Source organism: Scophthalmus maximus, chromosome 21, assembly GCF_022379125.1.
Source record: "Scophthalmus maximus strain ysfricsl-2021 chromosome 21, ASM2237912v1, whole genome shotgun sequence".
NCBI lineage: Eukaryota > Metazoa > Chordata > Actinopteri > Pleuronectiformes > Scophthalmidae > Scophthalmus > Scophthalmus maximus.
This window is the reverse complement of record NC_061535.1, coordinates 3,438,292-3,462,700: the sequence shown is the minus strand read 5'-3', so window position 1 is coordinate 3,462,700 and position 24,409 is coordinate 3,438,292. Positions and strand designations below refer to the sequence as shown.

General features: G+C 45.3%; 2 protein-coding genes across 7 annotated transcripts in view; one reads left to right on the top strand and one right to left on the bottom strand.

The window, feature by feature from the left end:
* The window catches only part of LOC118291078 (solute carrier organic anion transporter family member 5A1), a 39,313-nt gene extending 17,463 nt beyond the window's left edge, over window positions 1-21,850 (top strand). Inside the window, exons 3-10 of one of the 2 annotated variants that reach the window (XM_047329784.1) lie at window positions 2,150-2,282; window positions 2,385-2,602; window positions 7,428-7,592; window positions 12,405-12,603; window positions 15,869-16,028; window positions 16,467-16,711; window positions 16,812-16,876; window positions 18,338-21,850. In XM_047329784.1, the coding sequence (XP_047185740.1) occupies window positions 2,150-2,282; window positions 2,385-2,602; window positions 7,428-7,592; window positions 12,405-12,603; window positions 15,869-16,028; window positions 16,467-16,711; window positions 16,812-16,876; window positions 18,338-18,795 (1,643 nt within the window). In that variant the 3' untranslated portion in view covers window positions 18,796-21,850. The remainder of the gene's footprint in view (window positions 1-2,149; window positions 2,283-2,384; window positions 2,603-7,427; window positions 7,593-12,404; window positions 12,604-15,868; window positions 16,029-16,466; window positions 16,712-16,811; window positions 16,877-18,337) is intronic. The other variant, XM_035618996.2, reaches the window with a different exon arrangement.
* Window positions 21,851-21,927: 77 nt separating this feature from the next.
* sulf1 (sulfatase 1) overlaps window positions 21,928-24,409 on the bottom strand; it is an 83,053-nt gene continuing 80,571 nt past the window's right edge. For 3 of the 5 annotated variants that reach the window (XM_035618992.2, XM_035618993.2, XM_035618991.2), the window contains one exon: window positions 21,928-24,097. In XM_035618992.2, coding sequence (XP_035474885.2) covers window positions 23,196-24,097 — 902 coding nt within the window. In that variant the 3' untranslated portion in view covers window positions 21,928-23,195. The remainder of the gene's footprint in view (window positions 24,098-24,409) is intronic. The other 2 variants (XM_035618994.2, XM_035618995.2) reach the window with 1 other exon arrangement.

The following is a 24,409-nucleotide window of genomic DNA, read 5'->3' as shown; positions in this document are numbered from 1 at the left end:
AAAGCGTAAGGAAAAGATGAAATATAAAATGCGAGACAAAGAGAAGGGAGAAGTGAAAGCGGGACAGACACCTGCATTGGGTGCTTAGTGGGGCTGACGATTAATCGCATTGTCGAAGAGGAGCAGCACGTCGGTTGTGTGGAAGTTCTTTGGTTTTAATAAGGAGGATGGTGCGCAGCGTCAGGTGTTGTGCAGAACATGCTGTGCTCCCGTTGCTACTTCACGGGGCAACACCTCCAACCTGTATCAGCGCTTGGCACAGCCCCACAGCCACCGCCACCGCCGCGGTTGTTGGCCGTACACCGCGGCGGTGCCGACAATCAGTGACAGTAGTGACGAACACAGAACCACACGAGAGTTGTTTGAGCCTGTTACTCCGTATGAAAATGTCTCACGTGGCACTGTGAGGTGACGAACACCACGACTGTTCCCTCGTCAAAGAGACACTCTGCTAACAGAGAGAGAGCTCTCTCCCCTTCTCCTCTTCAACACATCTTGCTTTCTGTCAGTGTGTGTGCGCACGCGCGCTAATTATAATCGCAAACCGAATCGCAATCGCAATATCTGTTAAAAAAAATCGCGATTCGATATTTTCCGTTCAGCCCTAGTGCTTAGACCGTCAGGCTCAAACACACACACACACACACACACACACACACACACACACACACACACACACACACACACACACATTCTTATTCGATTTTCAAATGTATACGCTGTTCACGTCTCCTATAATTTCTATTCAAGCACATGAATGCACATACTGTACTCTATATGTGCAATGTGTTTAAGTGTGTGCAAGTGTGTGTCTGTATTAGGCTGATAAGAGGATTAGCTGAAGGTCCTTTTTATTCTTATAGCAATATTCTCTCCTTACTCTTTTCCTCCAACAGTTCTGTTCAAAACGGCCGTGATTTAATTAAAGTCCAGATTAGGATTTGGACTCTGGGATATTGTTGGAGCCTCACTGTAGTGGAGTGGAGTCGGGTACATGCGTCTTTGTGCTCTGCGCTGGGATGAAGATTTGAGGCTGCAGGCCACTCGGGATGTAACGATTACGTATGCAAATGTTGGCGTGGCAGCTGAAACATTTGGCGGAACGCGTCAAGGGGAAAATGGCTTTTGAGTTTCCATTCTGGGGAAAAGCAAACTTTGGAGAGAAGTGTGCGTGCATTTGTTATGTAATCTGGCAGGGAGAATGTGTGTCTCTGGACTTGGGGGAAGAGATTAGACATTTTTGAGTGTTGGTCTGGACACGCGGCACACCTGATGCCTCAGATGCTCCAGAACAAAACACACATAAGTGCACAGCATCCGAGAAAAGAAATAGACATTTAAGGTAGGCATAGAAGAATATGGATTTTGTTAGGTGTGTGTGTGTGTGTGAGAGATGACAAAATAGCTACTAACCACATGCTTTAGTCAATTAAAATATAACTGCAATGTCTACTTGCGGGTGAGAATTTTGTCATGCATAGAAACATTGTAACACACACACACACACACACACACACACACACACCATGAAAAAGCCAATCCCTCTCCACATGCAAGCACACACACACACACACGCACACGCACACACACACACACACACACTCGTCCTTCATGGCTTGCAGCAATGTTCCAGGTGTAATTACAGTGTGCCCCCTGATTATGCTGGTAAATGGATTTGACTCACGTCTCTGCTGGACGTCTGCAGGAGATTTTTCCACTTGTCCAACTAAGGTTATCTAACTTTAATGAGTTTTCCCCTTCCTGTGGCAAAGTGGCGCCGCGTGATTGGCTCTCCGCGGTGACGGTCCGTGAGAGCCCCCGTGGGTTAATGTTTCGCCCCCACTTGCTCCGTGCTTTGCCGATGTGGGCGAGCTGCAGGTGTGTCCTCGGGTCAAAGTGAGACCTCTGGAGTGTTCAGGTCACTTGTTCCAGACTCTACGAAAAGCTTTGAGTAATGACCTCGGGGCCGGTAGTGCATTCAAACTGATCTCAGAGCAGGTGCTCTAAATACTGTGGTCAACAGCTCCCACTGGTCTGGGTTTACACAGGCAACAGTGGGTCATTAGGAGCATTAATGAAGGAAGTGAAAAAAAAAAACTTGCAGTCAATTGATTGAAGCTCCTGATTGTGTCCCTTTTTGTTTCTTTAGCCATCATGTACGTGATGGGAGCCCTGGGACCTGCAGCTGGCTACCTGCTGGGCGGCGTCCTCATCGGCTTCTACGTCGACCCCAAAACTGCGGTGAACATCGACCAGAATGACCCTCGCTTCATTGGCAACTGGTAAACATGCACGTGCATCTCTCTTACGATTGCCTGTTGTACTTCACGTCCTCTATTTGCTCTCTTTTGCTTCACGAAACATCTGCTGCTTCTTCCCTGCAGGTGGAGCGGCTTTCTCTTGTGCTCCGTGGCCATGCTGCTGGTCATCTTCCCCATGTTTGCCTTCCCCAAAAAGCTGCCGCCCCGCCACAAAAAGAGGAAGAAGAAAAAGATGGGCTCATCGGGTGATGTGTCCAGCGATGACGAGATGATGAAGGAAAAGTCCAGTGGCAAAGGCCAGAAAGTCACCTCCTCCATGGGCTTCGGGAAGGACATCAAAGGTGAGGAAGAGATAAAATCTGGACTCCTGCGTGTTAGCAGTTCTTTACATAAAGGAAGTGTGAACTATTGATGTTCAAACGACCCCACAATCCAATCAGTGGATGGAATTAGTCACCTCATCTAATCGTGGAAGCTCTATTGGGATCTCCTTTTAAAGGTGCTATTGATTGATGGAAGAGGTTGTCCTATGAGTTGTCTAATGAAACAAGTAATTCACTGTAAACATGAGCGGTTTTACTGCACAGTAGCTTCTGTTTACCCAAGCAAATGAATAGTAAACACGGCGAAAGGTCACACATTATTGATGCCAGCTCAGGCCTTTGTGGTCGGCTCTGCGACCTTGATTTTAAATAAAGGGCCGTACGTTTTTTTTATGCCTCCACGCCGGCGACAGCCATGCCCAAAGAAATTATGTTTTTGGGTTGTCCATCTGTCCGTCGCTTAACACATATCTCCAGAACATGGGAAGGGAGGGAATGTCTTCCAATTTGGGACAAACATTGACTCAAAATCAAGGATGAACTGATTCAATTTTGGTGGTCAAGATCAAAAGGCCAAGGTCACTGTGACCTCGTCCCCGCCTCATTCTTGTGAATGTTCTATATCAGGAATGCCTGTGATGGGTTTCACTACATCTGGCAAATTAATACCGTGTTATTAAAGTCCTTTAAAGCTTCACTACATTTATCACGTGTACTGTATGTACAGATATGTAAACGGTATCTGGCAACAATTGTAGTTGACATTACACACTCCCATCGATAATGCATCTGTCAGCGAGAAATAAAGTTCAAAATCTGCGTTTGATGAAGATAACTGGTTGTACCAATGCACCTCATGCATCAGTACATTTTTCGATTTCATCGGAGAAACACCAGGAATCTCCTATCTTTTCTCTGGGAGATCCCCCTGAAAAAGCTGACGCCTGCTGTAGTGTTTCCCAGTTATTGCTCGTCTCCATTTTTTTCTTCTCTCTCCGAAGGACTTTTATCTCGCTCACTCCCTCAAATTAGCTCTCGGGGGGAATGCAGTCACGTTTCTTTCCACACACAGGAGGAGACAAACTGAGCAGCAGAGCAAAGAAAACAGTAGCATACATGTTTGCGCTCACACTCTTCATCACCACCACGAATTCCAACATTGTATTTAAATGAGCGCATAAATCCGTGCTTGTGCACAGCCTGCAGCCGTGCGGACAGGACTCTGCCTCAGAGAGAGGACAGCGGATAATGTTACTATGAGCTTCGAGCTCTCCTGCTGTTTGACTCGTCCCAGCAGTAGTAGTGCAAACTACAGCCAATTTCGCGGACGCAGGCACTTCAGTGTTTGGATCTGTAATGTGTTTTAGTGCTGTGTATGTCCTTCTATTGAGGTTTGTGTGTTTATCGCACAAATTCAGCACTTTTTGTGAAAGGTACGCTGCACTGAAAGTGGCTGTTTTCAGCAAACATGTTTGTTGGGTTTTTTTGCCCCCAAAACACAAGCGAGCACTGAAAAACGCCAACACATCAGAGGGACGCACCTTTGATTATTGAATGTTCCGGGCTCTGGTTAACTTCTGAGTGAAAGCACGAATATTGTGTGTTTCTTGAACTTTGTTTTTAATATAATATTAGATAGTGTTGATGAATAACTGCAGCCGCATACTGTAGATGACAATATTTGAATAGCTGATTGCTGACCTGACAGGATTTAAAAAATGGATGGAGAAGAGATGGTTATATTTTTTTTACTCTGTTCCAGTGAACAGTTCCATTACTCACGAATAAGATTTGACTCAAGACTATATCATTTGATCACTTGATGGATGGGAAGAAACTGACATAAAGAAACATTTGACTTAAAGCAGGAAAGTGGAAATTTGCTGAAAGTGGTTGGCATTTATATTTGTTCCAACCACAGATTCATAAAAACTGACACTTTACCATCCTTATGGGTGTAAACGCCACGTGTATGATCTATATAACATTATGACCAGTCTCTGTCACAAGAGAGATGTTTTGAAAGTCAATGGTTGAAACAATCCTTTACCAATCATAAAATTAATTCTCACATATAAAATAGGAAGTGTGGCCACTATTGCGAGCCAGTGGTCTTTCTAATGGAGAGAGCAGCTGCTGTGGACGTCAACAGGACCTCGCCATCTGTCCCCCCCTCCAGACAAGATTACAGCCCAAGTCCCCCGGAATGAAATAATTAGCATCGCTATTCTATTCCTACCTTTTGATCTTGGATAACAATGACAGATGCTAACATTTCCCCACCTACAACTAGATTAGCCGAATTAGCGCTGAGACGGCTTTGGCCAAATCGAGGCGCCGTGCCAACCAGTCAGACTGGCCAGATTCATAATAAAAAGGCGATAATAATCCACTTCACATTATTCCTGCCTTTTCCTTTGTGCTTTCTCTGCTCTGTGGCATCTGTGTGAAGCACACGAGGCAGACAAAGCTCCCATGATGCCCTTACACACACACAGACAGACCACCTTGTACATCAACCAACCAAACCAAACGAAAACAGAGTTCTACCAAACCCTAAAACCAAGTTGTGACGGCCAGTCAAAAACTGACTGTAACACTTTAGTTTGAGAGGCTGTAATAAATGCTCATCTTCCATCTTTAATTCCACAGATAGTCAAGGTCAAAGGACGTCAACACAAAGTTTCTCTGACTGGAATCAGCCCCCACAGTTCAAATGGATTTGAACAATGAAGCTTTGCGTGCTCATAAGCGACCTTGCTTCTTTCTGAGTACATGATAATTATTTTTGATAAAGGGACCTTACCTGGCTTCTGGATTTCCAGCTGCACATAATAGCAGCAATCTGTCTTTATTTCGATTAATCTGAGGTTATATGATTAATATCATTATTTTATATATATTATTTTAATCTCAGGTGTTGTGGTCGTGGATGTAAACGAGGCAAAAGAACAAACAGAACATCTACTTCACCTGCAGTTGGCTGTGGCTCTAGGCTGGTAGCTTGAAGAAGAGGTCCCCGCAGCATGTTCTGCATCCTTCCTCGGGACATCCCATAGTAATCAGCCCAAACTACATATTCTCCCTCCTCCTAACGTGGGAGCGAAGCAGCGGCTTGGATCCGAGCTCCCTGTGGATTGCAGAGATCCCCATTCTGTCACACTGCTCTGAAATCTTACACCTCAGCCCTGTTGAGGCGGAGGAGCCAGCCTATGCACCAGCAACCTTGTACCTCTGGTAAAGGACATTAAAGGAAAAACTTTCTCATGCAAAGTGCATCAAATATAAAAATATATATCTTTTTTAATAGACTTATAGAAAAAAAGGCTGAGATAGACACATCCTAACAAATGTTGGGGCAGCAGTAGTGCTAATTATCTCATTTTTTGTGAGTTTACAGAAAGAATGGATGTTGAATTGTGGTTGAGATTCTTAAACATGTCAGAAATGCATTCCTGACATGTTTGGCGTGTCCTCTGGTTCACTCATGGGCGTAAGGTCGAAATGCAACAAGGTATTTTTCATTTTAAGATCCTTTTAAGCATAATATTCTGGCTTTTCCTGAATGAAAACGGCCCATATGCCATTAGCGAACATCTTACCCAGTTGGTTTATGGACAGCAGGGTGATGTCACGGTTTGGAGATGGCAGTTCAACTGGGAGGCCCGTGTCCGGAGTTGCTATGACAGCAAGCATCTGCCCTGCCGATTTGCCTGTGAGTGAGATGCTGAATCCCGATTAGCTCCTGTTTGGAAAATGATTCTTGCGCTGCTTTTCATCTGAGGAAGAGAAAGTGACATCTGAGCGGTATCATGGGGATCATGTGCTCATCCAGCCAAAGCAGGAGAGAAAGAGAGGGAAGTTGTTCCAATCTGCCCAGTAACAGTAACGCACTCGCAGTTTGACCCGCGTGACTTTTGAGTGACGGGATGAGAGGGCATTCTGCACCACGGCAGCCAAATCGTATAGACACTCGCCCTCCAGCAGACACAAAGGGCATGTTCGCCCTTGTTGTGTTGAAACAGGGGTGATGGCATTCAGGCTAGATTTGCAGAGCTTGTTTTTGTTTGTGCCTGCAGCGTAGATGTACATGATCCACATACGTTCTTGCATTGCACGGCCGAACCAGCTGATGGCTCGATATGATTTAATTTAAGCATTTAACAGTTACACAACCCTTCTCTCTCTTCTCTCCCCGACCGGTCGCAACAGATGTTCCGCCCACAACTGAGTCCACTTCAGCCGGTTCAGCTTTCTTCACAGTCGCCAAGTGCTTTTGCCCATTGTGGGAACTGTTTTATCTGTAATATTGTGAGGTCTCCACCTCACTACGTGAAGTGTCTTGGGAGGATGTATGCTGCTAGTTTGACGCCATACAAATACATTTGATTTGAATTGAATTAATGTCTGATGGGATTTCAAGGTTACGACGTTCGCGGACGAGTAATGAAAAGAGGCAGTGTCTGTGTTTAGACTGTGTTCATTAATAACCCGAGAGTGTTTGGCACAGAAAACACAGAGCATCTTCATGTTTATGTATTGTGTTGTTCGCATCTGCAGTCTTGCGTGAAATGGTGTAAAATGATATTTGATTGAGTGCATGTTTGAATGTGATTGTGTATATGTGTGTGTTTCAGGGGCATTTAAAGACGGTGTTGACTCACACTATTATTTCCTTAGGTAATTACTATCTAAGGTTTATTTGGGTTACAGACGCAGCTTTTTTTCTGTCTTTCCTTAATTACAGTTTTCCAGTAAGATGATTCCATCGAGTTCAGTTTGTGTGGAAGTGAGTGACAAAATGAAGACTCTGATTGTGTGTTAATTGTGTGCCCCTCCTCAGACCTCCCCAAGGCAGCACTGAGGATCCTCAGCAACATGACCTTCCTGTTCGTCAGTCTGTCCTACACGGCCGAGTGCGCCATTGTCACAGCCTTCATCACCTTCATCCCCAAATTCATTGAGTCACAGTTCGGCATCCCCGCCTCCAACGCCAGTATTTACACCGGTAAGTCTCTCGCCGTCAACTGCTGCCATCACCGCATTGTCGTGACCACCGAGGGTCCGGTGTGAAATGCTTTTAATCTCCCCCACAGCTGCGTGTTATGAAATGTCACCACAGTTGCACAGCAGAGTCGACATATTTGTTTTGTGAGTCAGCGCCGTCACCAAGGATGCTTGGGATTGTTTACCAAATGCTCAGCGCAATAAAGTCAAATAAAATGTTCCACAGTGGAACACATAAACAAGAGTCGAGGCGAATATAATAAAATAATTCAAACAACTAGGGATGCAACTAATATGTCATTTTTAAATTGTTTTATTTTAAATGATAAATGAGTAGACTATCATCAAAAATGTTGCCCACTGCGACTAACTGAGCAGTCAACTAATTCTTTCATTTCCTAGAATGGATACGATGGTAAGAAAAAGGTATAATCCACGAGCGTAAACGTTGGTTGGTCGGGAACAAATGATTTGATCGTCTTCCTCTGTAGGCTTCACTATGACTTTACTCTCTTGAAGAATGCATTTTAGACACATGGTGTGATTTTTAAAAACAGAAAACCCAGTAGGGCTGAACGATTTGGGGAAAATATGGAATCGTGATTTTTTTAACAGATATTACAATTGCGATTCGATTTGCGATTATAATTAGCGCGTGCACACACACACACACTGACAGAGAGCGAGATGTGTTGAAGGGGAGAGAGAGCTCTCTTTCTGTCTGTCTCTTTAACGAGGGAATAGTCGTGGTGTTCGTCACCTCACGGTGCCGCGGTGGTTGGCCGTACACCGGCGGCGGCTGTGTCGCTGTGCCAAGCGCTGATACAGGTTGGTGGTGTTGCCCCGTGAAGTAGCAACGGTAGCACGGCATGTTCTGCACAACACCTGACGCTGCGCACCATCCTCCTTTTTAAAACCAAAGAGCTTCCACACAACCGACGTGCTGCTCCTCTTCGACACTAAAGTCTCCGCTGTATCATTTTCCGACTGTTCTGTCGAGCATGAGGCCATTGCACAGCAGGTTAATGCAGCGTGACTGCTGTTTTTTCTTTGCACCGAGCGGTCCACTCGCTCGCGTATCACGTGACCCGTGTAATCGCGCCCCTTGCGATTCGAAAATTGCATTTTATCATATCGCGATATTATCGCAAATGCGATTAATTGTTCAGCCCTAAAACCCAGTACAGGAAATTCTTACCTGAAATGTCAGATCAATCAGGCAAAACTACTCTCAGCAAAAATATTCATTAAAATGTATTACCCTGGTCTGCAGTATTTGGCAAATAGATAATTTCTATTAAAACAGTATATGTATTTTTATTATTTTAAGAATTAATTTAAAGTCTGGATGTAAAGAATAGTAACAAGTGTATTGGTTGTAGAAAAATGGGAACAATGCTCTTTCTATTTGCCTTATTATAAACTGTGTATTGCTTTCTTTCGGTTTTATTCAGTGTGACCTGATCCTTGACGGGACTGTAAATGATACATCAGCACGCACTGCGTTCGTCATCCGTCTGTATCAGTTTAAGGTCACATTTGTTCTCACCTTTCCACGGGCCCACAATCATTCATGGTTGGAGGGCAGCACCATGAGTCATGGATTCTTGCAGACTTGTGATAAGCTTCTTTTGCATCCCCTGACTGGAACACACAAATCTGTGTTGTCTGCAGGAGACACATTCATCATGATGTAGTCAGGCGCGCGCGCGCACACACACTGCTCTGCCTGTAATTTGTGCACCACGTATCTAGGGTGTACAAAGACACCAGTCTAATCCGTCAGTCGTGTCTGAGCCAGTGGTGCTAATACACAAATCTGGTATCAGGATTCTATCGAAAGGAGTGATTGAAAACCCAATTATGGCTTTGAAAGCAAAACTCGTGTGTTTGTGTGTGTGTGGGGCTAACACACGTCGTTTTCTCGACACTCGTACGTAAACACACCCCAACACACACAATGCCATTGCCTCATCTCATCTGCCTGTTGCCAGGATACAAGGGTAAGGGCGAACGGGTGGCGTGGTTGCCGTGGCTACCCAAATGATGCTAAGCTGCTGGGATATGATGATGGTTGGAGAGAAGGAAGAAGAGAGGGCCCTCGTGTTGATGAGAGCACAGTGCTTCCAGGTGGACATTTACCTGATGAGTGTAGAGAACGACTGACTGGAGGATGAGAACGACGGGTTTGCATCTGTAATTGAATCTTAATAATAATAATGAAATAATAATTGAATTCTGAATCTGTGATTCGTTTTCCACAGTAAATGTGTTTTGATTATCAAACAACAACCCCATTGACCTTACTAGACAAAGTTTGGGTTTAATATCACTGTTTTAAATCTAATTTGAGTATTCAATTCGTTTAGGTTTCTATGACCTTTGACCTCCAATACATGCTGTGTACTCTGCTCTTTGCTAATTGATAAAAAGATAGAAGCTAGCAAAGTTAGCAGGCATTTTGCATCCTTCAGTTCATTGTTTAAATTTTTGGTTTACTTAAGCTGCTCCTGTCAATTTGCTTCCTGACATAGTGGGTGCCAGCTGTTTTCAGCAGAAGAGCTCTAAAACCCATGATCCCTGCCCAGCGGGTAAAAAGGGCAGAGCGTTTAGCAATTAAAGAGCCAGAAAAATTCCCTCAGCCATTGGGGGAAGCAAAACGAAGCCAGTTCATCACCTGGTGATGAACAGTAATATGTGTCAAAATCCGAACGCTGATCTGTATCTGCTGGATGTGAAAAGCAGCTGTATGCCAACCGGTGTGTTATCTCCGCCAAGAAGTTATGTTTTCATCAGCGTTTGTTTGTGTTTGTCAGATAGCAGGATTACACAAAAACGACATATCCGATTTTCATGGCATTTTTGTGGAGGGATGGGGTATGACCTTATGGGTACCTTCCTTGTAGCGGATAAGGATACATTTTCTTTCACTTTCTTTTAAGATAGTGGCCATAACAAATCCAGTAATGCAGGTTAAAAGTGAGACTATGTGTCTTTTAAAAGAAAGAAAGAAAGAAGGAAATCAACCGTTACCATGCCGATACCTATCTTTGACAAAATGTTAATGCAAAGCATTTGTTAACTTGCTGACAAACAGACAAACCGGACCAATCACATAACCTCCTCGGCAGATCATACAAAACACATTGTATGTCTATTCCCTACAGCTGCTACTGTTCTTTGCACTATCACAGTAGTTTGCCACGTCATTTAAAAAGCTGACCCGTATTTGCGTTAAGCATTATCCCGCTACTGTCCACAGTGTTAGTTGTGCTTGAACAATTTGGGATGTTTTAGCAACTAGACCAGATTCAACAAGTTAATGGAGCTCAACTCCAATGTGACTGATAATGTCGATTAGAATCAGGTTGAGAAAAATCCTGAGCTGCGTTGAAGATACATTATATGTGCTTGACTAGCAATAAATGGAAGAACTGTGTATTTAGAAGCAGCAGCAATAGCCACAAGACAAGTTTATAAAGAAAAATACACATTGCAAAAGGATTGAACCATAAAAACGACACCAAAGAGGTCAAAATCAAAATGAATAGAAATGTCACCCTGTGTATCATGCTCAGTTAAAGAGCTGCCACTGCTACATGCTCATTAGATGTTCCGACAGAAATAGCACTGTAACATATAACAGGCCTCCCTCAGCTGCAGTTTCCCCCACACTGCTTCTGCTCTCTGACTTGTTTCTCTGTGGTTGCTCCTCTTTATCTCAGCCACTGTTCCCCTTTTTAAACTGTGCACTTTCCTTTTCTTATTACTTTTCTCTCATTTCTTCCGTCGTTTTCTGTCTCCGCTGCACAAGCTGCGGTCGGCGATCGTAAAGCCACACAAAAGTTTGTTGTGAGAGTCATTTGCTGCTGTGTGTGTGTGTGTGTGTGTGTGTGTGTGTGTGTGTGTGTGTGTGTGTGTGTGTGTGTGTGTGTGTGTGTGTGTGTGTGTGTGTGTGTGTGTGTGTGTGTGTGTGTGTGTGTGTGTGTGTGTGTGTGTGTGTGTGTGTTCGTGTGTGTGTTCGTGTGTTCGTTCGGGTGGGTGGGTGGGTGGGTGGGTGGGGGCGGGCGGGCGGTATGATGTCCCGTTTGGCCGTGTATATGTTTAATCCTGCAGAAAGCACAAGGTTTTAGTACAGAAAACATGCACTTACAGGATATTATGCTACAGCTGTCTGATGCCTAGCGCTCACCCTCACTTGCCCTCTCTCTGCCTCTCTGATCCGTGTCACACAAACACACACAGACACACACACATGCAGAAAGGGTGACACCAGATTACATTTCTGTGCACATTGATCACATCTCTGCTGATCCTCTTGTCTTGCCCGTTCCCCCGGCCTCGAGTGCCTGTAGCCGGGGTCGTGGGCTTCCACGTGCAGCCTCCCCGGGGGCCGCAACTCCTGCACGATGACACTTGCCACCAGGTCAATCCTGCCAGAAGCCATCTTTGCCTTTCTCCTTGTTGTCAATTAGACCAGCTGTAGTGGCCTGAGAGCACGTGCTTTGACACTGCCACGGCCCGAGATGACTCACCGCTGGCCTCCAGCGCAGCCTGGTCGATCGACGTGTCTTTTTCACCGTACAATCTTTTATATCGTGGTGACATGATAGTTATTATTCCTATTACTACACTTATTGAAATACTGCTGCTCAAATGCTTATTGCACTTCAGCCATAATTCACGGTAATCAATTCAGTGTTAACATGCTGTGGGAACACAAATGAGTTGGTCTATTTCTGTACCGTTTGCAACCCCTGTGAAGTTTTTCCTCCATCTAACCCGCTCGCATTGTCTCTGGTCCCCGTCACAGGTCTTATAATCGTACCCAGCGCCGGCGTGGGCATCGTGCTTGGCGGCTACATCATCAAGAAGCTGAAGCTCGGCGCCAGAGAGTCGGCCAAGCTGGCCATGATCTGCAGCGGCGTGTCCCTGCTCTGCTTCTCCACGCTCTTCATAGTCGGCTGCGAGAGCATCAATCTGGGAGGCATCAACATACCCTACACCACCGGGTGAGGACGAATGCACCAACACACACAAACAGTTATAGATGAATCGAGAGCTCAAGTTCAAACCCTCTGGTTTCCAAATCTCATTCAACTCTAAATATCATAAGAGAAGATTAATCTACTGCAAAATGGTTGGGGCTCAACTTTTTCCGTAATGTAGCCAGAACACACTGGACAGATCAATGTGCGTGTGGTGACTTTACTGAGGCAAACGTAGCTGCAGGACCAACCACACACTCCGCTGCCTCTTCTAAAAGTCTCCCTTGAATCTTGCTGCAATCCTGCCCCACCTACTGCACTCCCTCCTGACTGAGGAAGTATTATGATTATATATTTCACAGTGCACAAATCAAATGTGCAGTTTAGAGGAAACTGGAGTGTGCAATGGCACAATCCAGCGACGATGCAGAATCTTTTAACTTCTCAAACCTACTGCAGATGTTGCACAGAGTACTTAACAACCTGATTGACAGAAAGGAGAAGATATTAATATGATAACAAAAAATCTGAACATTAAAAGCATCAAAAGACTAAGTATGTCAATTGAAAGTATATTAATCATCAAAGTGGGTGTGATTAAAAAAAATCGGGACATATTTTAGCGTCACCTTTGGGACAAATATCTTTTCTGTTATCATCATATCATCTCATCATGCAATCAACTCAAGATCCTGTGTGAGCACACAGACATGTCTTCCTTCTGCAGTAGTATGTTTTCTTTATTTTTTTTGCTTTGAAAGCTCCTTTTCTGACCATATACTGTTTTTATCATATTATACATGACGTACATGGACACCAGATATACATCTGCTTAGAAACTGCTTGATAACAAAAAGACCTCACACTGCAGAGGAGAGGGTGTGTGTGTCTAGGAAACTGTCATCGCTCCCGTCATCCTGTGTTGTGGCGTTTTGCGTTGCAATGCGAGTGGTTAATTAGCAACGCCGGCATCTGCTCCCGTGGCTCCGTTGAATCACTCTGCCACCTCTATTTCTGAAGCCGCTGCTCGCACACCACATCAGCAGCCAGGCTTGCAGAGTAAACGAACGCTCATCCGACGTGTTAGCCAGCACTCAAACAGACACATGGCCGCACCAGGCGAGTGACCTCGGGTGATGCAAAAGACGCTGATCACATTGCACACTGACTGTCATGATATCCCTGCTCATCTTAGCTAAGTGTGCTCTTAACTGTGATTTATGGATCAAAACTCGAGTATTACATTTATAGATATACTAAATGGTGGACTGACTCCATCCAGATACTGAACACTCAAGCGAAAACTTGTAAACCTGTGTGAAATTTACTTTTCACATGACAGAGCTAATCAAAGTGATTATTTGCCAAATATTCGGCGTGCCCTTTAAAGTCCCGCGGGTGACCCATCGATAACTGTATTCTTTGTCTGAGCCGGTGTTTACAGAGGGGTCAACGGGACCGTGTGAGCCTGCGGGGCTCCTCATTATGAACAGCGCTGGCCATCAGTCGCTGGTAGCACCCACATGAGGAATGTTTAGCCAAAGCCCGCCCTTTGTGTCACTCGTCTGCGCTCACAGTCCGGTCTAGACGTGGCTTTCCCCCGCGCTGACGGGCCGGAGACAAAAGGACACGGCAAACTTACTCAACCCTATTAGCGCCACGATCACATCCAGGTTCTGAAATGCTCCTGAACATCTGCACAAGCAGAGTATGATTGGCTGTCACAATTCATTAAAAAACAGCTGTTCAGCCTTAAGCAGTTGATGCACTTATATTTGTTTCCTCTATTGTTGAATAAAATACAAATCACTGCTACTGTCATTCTGCATTGTGTGCAGTGCTAAACCACATTAAGCCGCCACTCACTCTCTTGGCTCCATGTTTGGGTTTTATGCAGTGCAAGCCTGCAACATCTGGAGGGTTCAGCCAGGGCCGGGGTTTAGCCTGGAAAAGGACATGTGCAATCAGTGCAGCGAGCCTACAACTCCAGCAAGGCTGATGCCACGCACGCACGCACGCACGCACGCATGCACGCACGCACGCACACACACACACACACAGTGTCTAGCATGTGACGCTGTTGTCAGGACAAGCCCAAATGTGCCTCCCCCCATGACAACCAATATAAAAGCGAGGATGTTAAAAAAATGATACGTGGATGATGGTATATGGTGCAAAGAATGACCTCAAACATATGAAATCAGAAACTTTCTGAGATTTAGATCCCTTAACTCTTAAATATGTGTGTATATGTGAATATGTGTTTGTGTGTGTCAGCGTCACCCCGGGCCGTGGTGTTGTCCGGAACTGTCCCGGGCCATTCCGTGGGGGATTAGAGGGAAGCTTCCCAGAGAAAACCTCCGACTCGCTTCACTGCTCCTGGTTTAGGCGAAAGCCAAAGTTGTGTTTTGCCTAGAGAGAATGTTCTCACAGCCGGGCCACTGGAGGTGTCACTTCCCCATCCTCATCGTCTCCGTCCTCTTGTCATCACACATGACACAAAACTGGTGGAGGGTCGGGGGGCTTGATTAAAGCACATTAAAAGAATTATGTGCAGCAGATTAATCATGAAACACCACGACTGCAGTGAACAGTGTAGACATCATTGGTGGTCTCTTTTAACTTCCACACTACATTTAGTTTTTTGCATTACTGCCCCCAAATAAGAATTATTTTTACTTTTCAATTTATATTGCATTTTCCCCCTTTTTTTAAAGACATTTTTGCTGTAACAAAATGTTCTGGAGTGATGCCATGCAGGGAAGGGGGGCAAGAAGTAGTATCCTCTTTGCAGAAGGGAGTTTTGAGTTTTATGGAAAGTTTAGTGTAAAATTGGACACGTACTGCCTTAAATTTGTCTTTCGTTTTACTGGAATTAAACGGGTTTGCGACTACCCCAGCATGGCTACGTCTGGAAAAAAAAGGGTAGATATTAGAAATTGATGTTGAAAAAAGTGCATAAATGTTCCTACAGAGAGCTGAATGGTCGCGTCCCCTCCGCCTCTGGCCCGTGCTGACATCGCATCTCTGTGGAGAAAACGTCTCCAAAGTGTGAATTAAAAAGAAAAAAGGAAAAACAGCCTTGTCAGGATATTTAAATGTTATCCAGGCTATGAAAGAAAAAAAAGTTTTAATAGAAGCATGAAGCCTCTCTACTGAAATGTCCTGTACAGTACATTCTTTTTGAACTCGAGACTACGTGTGAGAGGGTAGAGATCCAGGTTTAAGAGTTGAGTCGTTGCACACGACCGGTGCTTCCTGTTCTCAACGCTGTCTCCCGTCTGTGCAGCCCGACCCTGACGATGGCCCACAGGAACCTGACGGGCAGCTGCAACGTCAACTGTGGCTGCAGGATCCACGAGTACGCACCCGTCTGCGGCTCGGACGGCATCACCTACTTCAACCCCTGTCTGGCTGGATGCAGCGCCGTGGGCAACGACAGCACTGGGGTGAGCGCGCACGCACACAAAACACACACACGAGGACAGAAACACTCATTCACCTACTTGCTCCACTCGCGCTCTTCCTTGCGTTTTCCTGTCAAATAAATAAATCGGAGCAGAGTCATTCATGCATCGAACACAATGGAAAATAAATGATTTTGCACACAAATCTAAGAGGAAACACAAAAGGCCTGTTTTCTGTTCATTCCCCTCCTGTGAGCTCTGAAGAAAAAGGAAGTGTCAGGCTCCACAAAAACGTCGGACAGGAAGTCGTAACAACACAAGGAAAGAAAATGTCTAGATGCATTGTCCAGATCGCTGACGTGGAGCCACCCAGTCTGTCTGTGTGTGTCTGAGTTTACATTTCACTTTTCACTGTAGCCACAACAACCTTCAGTCAGTAGTGGACAGTGGGACTCACTGTGTGTGTGTTGTGTTTGACAGCAGATCAGGAACTACACTGACTGCGGCTGCGTGCAGAGCCGGCAAGTCATCACCCCGTCCTCCGGCGGCCAGGTCAACCAGCTGCAGCTGGTCATCGTCAAGACCTACCTGAACGAGAACGGCCACGCCGTGTCGGGGAAGTGCGACCGCACGTGCAACACACTCATCCCCTTCCTGGTCTTCCTCTTCATCGTCACCCTCATCACCGCCTGTGCCCAGCCCTCGGCCATCATCGTCACACTCAGGTGAGAGGCCGCCCGTGTCACTTGCTGTCGGAGGAAATGTCCCTGATGGGTTGGATACAATGGGGTAAATATAAATCGTGACACGTTCCTCTTTGCGCAGGTCTGTCGATGAGCAGGAGCGGCCTTTTGCTCTCGGGATGCAGTTTGTCTTGCTGCGAACTCTTGGTAAGTGTTCTGCAATTTTGGTCATAAAGATGAATTTTGTCCTTCAGTGAAAGTAAATTATCTGCAATTAATTTGTCAACAGTTGTACAGTAAATAGCTGTAAAAGGTCTTAGCACAAACATGTGAAGACAGTCACGTCCCTTATATGATTTTAGGATTTTTTATTGTCCAGGCCATTTTTCCAGCTGGTGTGTAGTCTACCTCTCTACCTCCTGTTTTCTTGTCCTTGGCTAAAAACCCCACAATTTCCCAGAGAGCAGGAATGCAGCGTTGTCGCTGACCTCTGTAAACTTCTGTGTAGCTGCAGAGCTCGGGGGGTTAATAAGTACTGCCCCGACATGCCTGTCCTCTGCTTGGTATGGCTGTGTGAACATAAAGCTGTCACATCACTTCTCATCAACCACTGTAAGGTGTGCGTGCGTGCATGCGTGTGAGAGTGATGTGGCAGGAGGGTCTAAAAGCTGCAGTTATCAATTCATTATATACACCTACAGCAGCTGATGCAATATATTACATGAAATACATTATGTTCGGTATTTTTGTGGATACTAATAAAGTGGTGCTGATTCAAGTGTGTGTGTGTGTGTGTGTGTGTGTGTGTGTGTGTGTGTGTGTGTGTGTGTGTGTGTGTGTGTGTGTGTGTGTGTGTGTGTGTGTGTGTGTGTGTGTGTGTGTGTGTGTGTGTGTGTGTGTGTGTGTGTGTGTGTGTGTGTGTAAGTAAGTAAGTAAGTAAGTAAGTAAGTAAGTAAGTAAGTAAAATTGTGCTTTTGTATTGGATCAAATATTTTGAAAGGTCTGTCTCAAATTCTGTCCACTGTTGCTGAGGGAATCAGACCTGCTGCTGGTCTGCACGAGACTAACTGCTGCCACCAAGTGGTGATACTGCAGTACAACCAATCTACAGTCACATCCTCTGTCCCAGTTCTACACTACATGTTAAAAAATTGTACAATATAGCATAATATTAAATATCAAAAATGTTAGCAATACTACTACTTTTCTTATTTTCCAAAATTCTGTAATTTACTTCTTTGCAGTCATAGCGACTGTGCGCCAACAGCAAGCTCAGAAATCATGCATTTTCTTTTATGTATACAGACCTTTTCTGAATAACACTTAAAGCCCCTCACGACCTGGTTTCGATTTTTGAATATTAATTGCTAATATTAATGATTAAATAAGCAACAAACAAAGTTAGTGTTGGGGAAAAAAAATCAGTATTGATTAACAGAACCTCTGCAACATGCTTCATCAGAACCATGTGGGTGTTGGTTTATAGAAATCACATGATCATTTTTGGCCCTGCCCAAACAGGGAAGCTTCTGTTTGTGAAATAACCCAAACTCTAAATTTGGCAGAAAACGTTCATGTGAGACACCACTGCTCATAATAAAATATGGTGCTGAAGAGATGTCGTATGTGAAGAAGTTGTTTACCAGAACCGTATCTGTCCCTCTGCAGCCTACATCCCCACGCCCATCTACTTCGGCGCCGTCATTGACACCACCTGCATGCTGTGGCAGCAGGACTGCGGCGTGCATGGCTCTTGCTGGGAGTACGACGTGACCTCGTTCCGCTTCGTCTACTTCGGCCTGGCCGCCAGCCTCAAGTTCGTCGGCTTCATCTTCATCTTCCTCACCTGGTACTCGATCAAGCACAAGGAGGAGCGCGCAGAGCGCTGGCTGCAGCGCCTGCCACCGCTGGGCACCGTCAGCGAGCTCATCTGCCACGCCGGGGGCCAGAAGAGCCACGCCCGCACGCGCTCCTGCCCCGTGTTCATCCCGCCGCGGCCCGACCCGCCAACCGCCCCGCTGCTCAACCGCGGCCACAGCAGCCTCAGTTGCCCCGGCAACGCCCTCAAAGCAATAACCTCGCCAGTTATCTTGCCACACCACCACAGAGGCTCCGCCCACGTCTGAGAGCACGCCAGGCCTACCTGTGGTGGGAACTCATTGTGACACGTGCCTTCCTGTTTGTGTCCCCGCGCGCCGCACCACCAATCAGACACGTGGGCGGGGCTGACAGGCGGAGACGTACAGTAAAGGGCTGCCGTTTGTCGTGTACGATAACAGGAAACTGACGGATGAGCAAATCATCGGCTGCAGCCACAAACAAGCATCCGCACAGACGGTCACACCTCCACTTCAAGGATCGGTCGATGATGTAGAGGCGTCACATGGTGCTACTGTTCAAAGGCCGGGCATTAGAACCTCCGTACAGACGAGTCGTAATAAACACGGCGTCTAAAGCACAACAGACAAACCTGTACTATGCAAGATCCTATGTACAGCTCCTCCCCTCTCAGTACTTACAGATCCTCAGTATTCTACACCCGTACCTCTTCATTCTTCTCTGCCCACGTCGCATATCGTCCCACCGTGTCGTCAGCTCTTTCAGATTTTTTCCTTACTGTCTGAACTGCGAACATATCGACCCCTCCCTCTCTCGTATTTGAGCCATTCCAGGTCGCTCTTAACAAGAACAAGTTCTATCTTCAGAAAAGTTTTAAAATCCTCCACCTCTTTTTTTCTTTTTAATCTTCCTTTTTCCCCCCGTAACAGTGCCTCTCAGGCTGCCTCGGCCAGTACAGCATACGGAGTTAGCCCCCAGGGTAAATGCTAGCTACAGAAAAAGATTGTTGCTGTCGCCCCTCAGTCGAGCAACAGTAATGTGCTTTTGTCTCTTCCAGCGTTTGTGTTCGGGATCAGTCGTCGACGAGGTGAAAGTTTCTCACCATGGTGAGGTAACCATGTAGCTTAAAGCCGACAAGCACCAATGGTACGGTGTATACTGACTTTTATGAGGAGTCTTGTCAGTGAGCAAGAAATCTATATGACATCACAATACTTAATTATTGCCAAATGGCAAACAGGAGAAAGTAAGAAGAGCGGTATCTCATCTGTGAGCATGTGCTGAAGCTACTGTGTCCTGAACATGTGAACTTGCCCGAAACTGGAAAATGTGGCACCACTGCTGGTTTCTTAACAAATCTGACTCTGACGCAAAACGCAATTTCTCCACGGTGAAATGTTTGTAGCCAATTTTATTGCAAAAATAGATCGCGTCATTTAGGCTTCTCTCCAATCTAATGGTCATCAGATGTACATAGTAGTTATCTAGTAGTGTAGGCTTTAAAAAAAAAAAAGAAGTGCAGGAAGCATGTAAAAAAAAAAAAAGAGAGCCCCCTTTTACCAGCCAGGTTCAGTTACTGTGTGTTTGGGGCCCTCTAGTGGACGGAGAGGTGATAGTGTGAAGGCCAGTGAATGTGGCTGTTGGTCAGACCTCCTCCTCCTCGGTCACAAGGTTAATTAATTTCAAACTTAATCACTGCAATGAATTCAGCACTCCAGTTCTCCAAAGATGTACCTGAGCAAAACATGACCAACACTTACTCTGCAGATGATAAACTAGACCAGACTAAATTAAATTAAAACAGAATGTGGCACAGATCAGTTTGCATGAGCGTCAACTGCTGGTGTCGAACATCCTTTGACCCGCGGCTCGTGTTGTAAATCATCTAATGTATTTGCTTTCCTGTCAACGGGAGAAGCACCGATTGTAAAATAAGAGGTGTCACTATGGCACTCTTAATTAAACAATTAGATATATCAAGTGCATAAATAAAAATATATCAAATCCGTGGCACATTGTATTTAAAAAAACAATTTTAGGGATATTTTTTCTTCTGTGAGGGAGGATAGAAGTCTAGTGAAGTTAATGTATTTTATATTGTAATCAGTATGAATTAATTTAAACTATTAAAGTTTGCAAATTATTAAAAAAAATTTTTTTTTAAATTAATGTTTTAGGGCTCAGTCTCAGTTTTCTGCCGGGGGGAAAGATTATAACGCGGTAACGGCAGGGGCTCATTTTAGTGTTAACATGACTTAGTACCTCAAATTGCATATCCATAAGTGATCTTGTAAATACTGACCGAGCTCACGCATAGGTAGACGCATATTTATGAACTAACCCATGACATTGTAGTTAAAAATAGAAAAAAAGTAAACTTAAAGCTACAAAAAAAACTAAACAGTGGATTGTCTGGCAGTGCCTGAACAGTATTATTCACATGGAAAAGGTTGAGTTCAGATTTTGCCATGGGGGGGCGGTGTTGGGTTATTGCAATGTATTTTTTTCTGTCAAGAGGACTGCACAATACAGTTAATGTAAAAGCTGAACTAGTGCTACACACAATACCCTACTATCTCTGTACTGACTCTCTAGCCTTCCCTCTGTGCTCCGTGTTCATCACGCTCGCCTCGAAGAAACTCCCGAGATCATTGATCTGCTAATGGAAAAGACAAATAGACAAACTTTTATTCCATTCACTGGCTGTTACGGATGGAAAAAAAAGTTTGCCCTCTCTTTAATTATTAATGAGTTCATTATCTTAGAATTCCATCAAGCGTTTTCATGGATTTTCTTTCTTTCTGAATCAACAAAGATAATCATCTTGGTAATTAACGAAGAGCAAAAATGTTCATGAAAACATCCTCGGAATTAATTCAGGAAAAGGCAATAAATTATGAATGAGTCAAAAAATTGGGTTCTTGTACATAAAACTCTCTCCGCACAATGAGAGGCAGTTAACAAAACGGGGGAAGGCTCGAGAATCATCCAACAATGTCAGACAGTCAAGGGGACGGTGTCTGACTTACTGTACTGTAAAAAAACCCTCTACTGCTTGGCCTTCAGTGTCCTGCCGTGGAGAAGCCTGGTTCACTACTACTGATGCAGACAACTTCAGGTCGACTGACGTTTTGCTTTAACACGTTCTCCTTTTACGTCAGTGTTTGAAACTGAAGGTTGGATTCTCCTGGACCGAACAGAAGCTGCTGCGCCCCGACAGGTCGAGCTCTTTGTGTTCCTCAGGTGCAGGAGTCCCATTTGATGTTAGTGAACACTTGGTTTACAAATGCCTTGAATACTTGATATTTGTCATTAATAAAAAAAAAAAACAACGTAAAAAAAGTCTTGCGACTGTGCGACTAATCATTGCAGCAGTCAGTCCGTGTGGTGCGACAACACTTGAGGCTGAAACATCACCGTGAAGGATGAAAGGGTTTATTTCTCAACAGCTTCGTGGCTTTCCTGAAACCACAGTTGTTCTAACAAATCTACATACACACACGCAATGTCGAGGCAGCAGCAGGTTTTTTTGTTTTGCAGAACTCGTTTCTAGTAACCAGAACGTACACGTTTGGTTTCTTAAGAGATTCCACTGGCAGAAAAGCGGAAAACATTTTCCCTCAGATTTATGCAACACAGAGTGTTTCACTGACTCTACCGTCACGGACAAAGTGTGTTGTCGTATATATATATCCTGTTTTTAAACCGTTACATTCAAAATGAATTGGCCATGTGCAACACTACACTCTGGATTATCAAAGCACTACGTCATAGAGCACAAGATGACGTGATATTTAAAAAAGAAAATATTTTCTATCCTCTGGCGATTGTGTAAGGATCATTTAATGTTGTTAAAACATAAAATGGTGACAAAAAAAAAAAAACTTGCATCTCTGCAAAGTCAGAGCTTCTGCAACTAAACAGGAAATTGTGCCCAGGCAAGAATAATAAATGCACATTCTGGGTATTTTTTTATGATTCAGATGACGTCAAACTGTCGGTTACGAGTGTCGACTTAGCTGAGTGGAAGACTGTTGCGTGATTGTCTAAAGTCTGTGATCCCGTTGTTGCCATGTTGAGAAAAAGATTAAAAAAAATATTCCTACATGGAAAAGTTTAAAATAATGAAATAATAGTAAAACAGGTGTTTAGTTGATTCTGTAACTTGGTTCTTGTTTTGAAAGCAGTCTGTCGAAATGATCGAAAAAAACAAACGGACAGAAGCAGTGAAGAGTGAGGGGGTTCATGATGTGTAAATGTAAAAAAGTGCATTTGGGGTCAGTTTTACCATGATGGAGTTGGTGAGTGGTTATTGTTCTGACGGAGCAGCTTTATGATTAATAGTCTCCATTCAGATGTAGAAATATAGATTCACCACTCACCCTTGTTTTTTTTATAGAAAAACTTATCAAAACCATTAATGGTGTTATCTGTATGGAAGTCATCCATTTTCACTCCCAACACTTACATTTGTTTAGCTGCATTAAGGCCTTTTTTCTTTTCTAAATATATATTTGAGGGGGAGAAAAAACAAAAACAGAAAACATAACACTGTTAACTCAAATGTAGGCACCTGTAAAAAAATAAACAATAACTTTAATACTCATTATACAAATCTGACTGACTGAGGTGGCGTCGCTCCCATTCACTGTGTCTCTGTGGCGACCGGCAGCGCTCGCATCAGCCCTCAGAGGGTCTGTTTGGAGGGGGGAGGCAGCGAGCCGCTGCCCTCGTAGTCCGAGCTGTGGGGCAGCGCCTGTAGTACCACCCTGACACTCTGTGGGGCACTAGTCTGTGTGGTGGGGGGGCTCCCGGTGGTGCTGGCCTGCACCCTGGGCTTCAGTGTCTGTGGGGAGAGAGGGATGTAGCCCTGTGCCTGGAAAATGTCCTCCTCTTCTTCGGGGTCCAGGCCCAGGCCCAGGCCCCGGGGGCCGGTCACCTCCACGTGGCCCAGGCCCGGCTCCAGCTGGTTGTCGTGCCGCGACTCCAGCTCGGTCAGCCCGTTCCCGCTGGATGTCTCTCCTTCCATCTCCTCCAGCTGCTGCGCCCACGCGTCGCTCTGGGAGACGACCAGGTCTCTCCTCGGACCCGACAACGACACCGCCGCTGTCGACTCTGATTTGACAGGTCTGTCTATAACTCTCTCAGGGAGGTCGTTCATGGCAGATTCCAGTTTCCATTCCAGTACGGGCCTGGGTGCGGGTGGTGCGGATGGCGTTTTGCTGGGGGCGGGGGTGGTGAGGCAAGCCTCCGCGCCCGGGCCCGGCCAGACATCGCTGGCCGAGACCGACTCTCCTCCGCTGCCCTCTTCCAAGCCTCCACCCCCGGCCCCGGAGCCAAGCTCTGGCAGGGTGGAGTCGTCAAGCTTAAGGGTTCGGTTGAATTTGTTAAAAACGTGTCGCAGTGCAAACATATTATCTACATCCTTCTGAAAGTTGGCCCAGTCGTCTGGGCTGGGGCTGTAGTCGGGCCTACATTCATAAAGGCTTTCGTTTACGCTATACAGATCCTCCAGTCCCTGCCAGTTCACCTCCTCGTCTGTCAAGTTGGGCAGTTTAACCCTGTCGTCCGTCCCATATTGGCTGTGTGCTGCCAGACAGACAGAGAGAGAGAGAGAGAGAGGGAGGGAAGGAGACTGTGAGCATCTGGAGCAGGAAGAACAGAGGACACTGTTCCAAGTTTACTCACACAGCATGCAGTAATGCCCTGCTTCCGCCTCTCACTAAAGCAGCCAGCTCCATGGGGTTTGAGGCCCCAAGCAACACACATACACACACACGCGCGCTCACACACACACGTAAGGAGCATTAGATAAACTATATAAACACAGCATCCACGTGAAGCTCAAGCTATGAGTAGTGCAAACACATGCTGCCTTTGAAGTTCACATTAGAAAGTCAG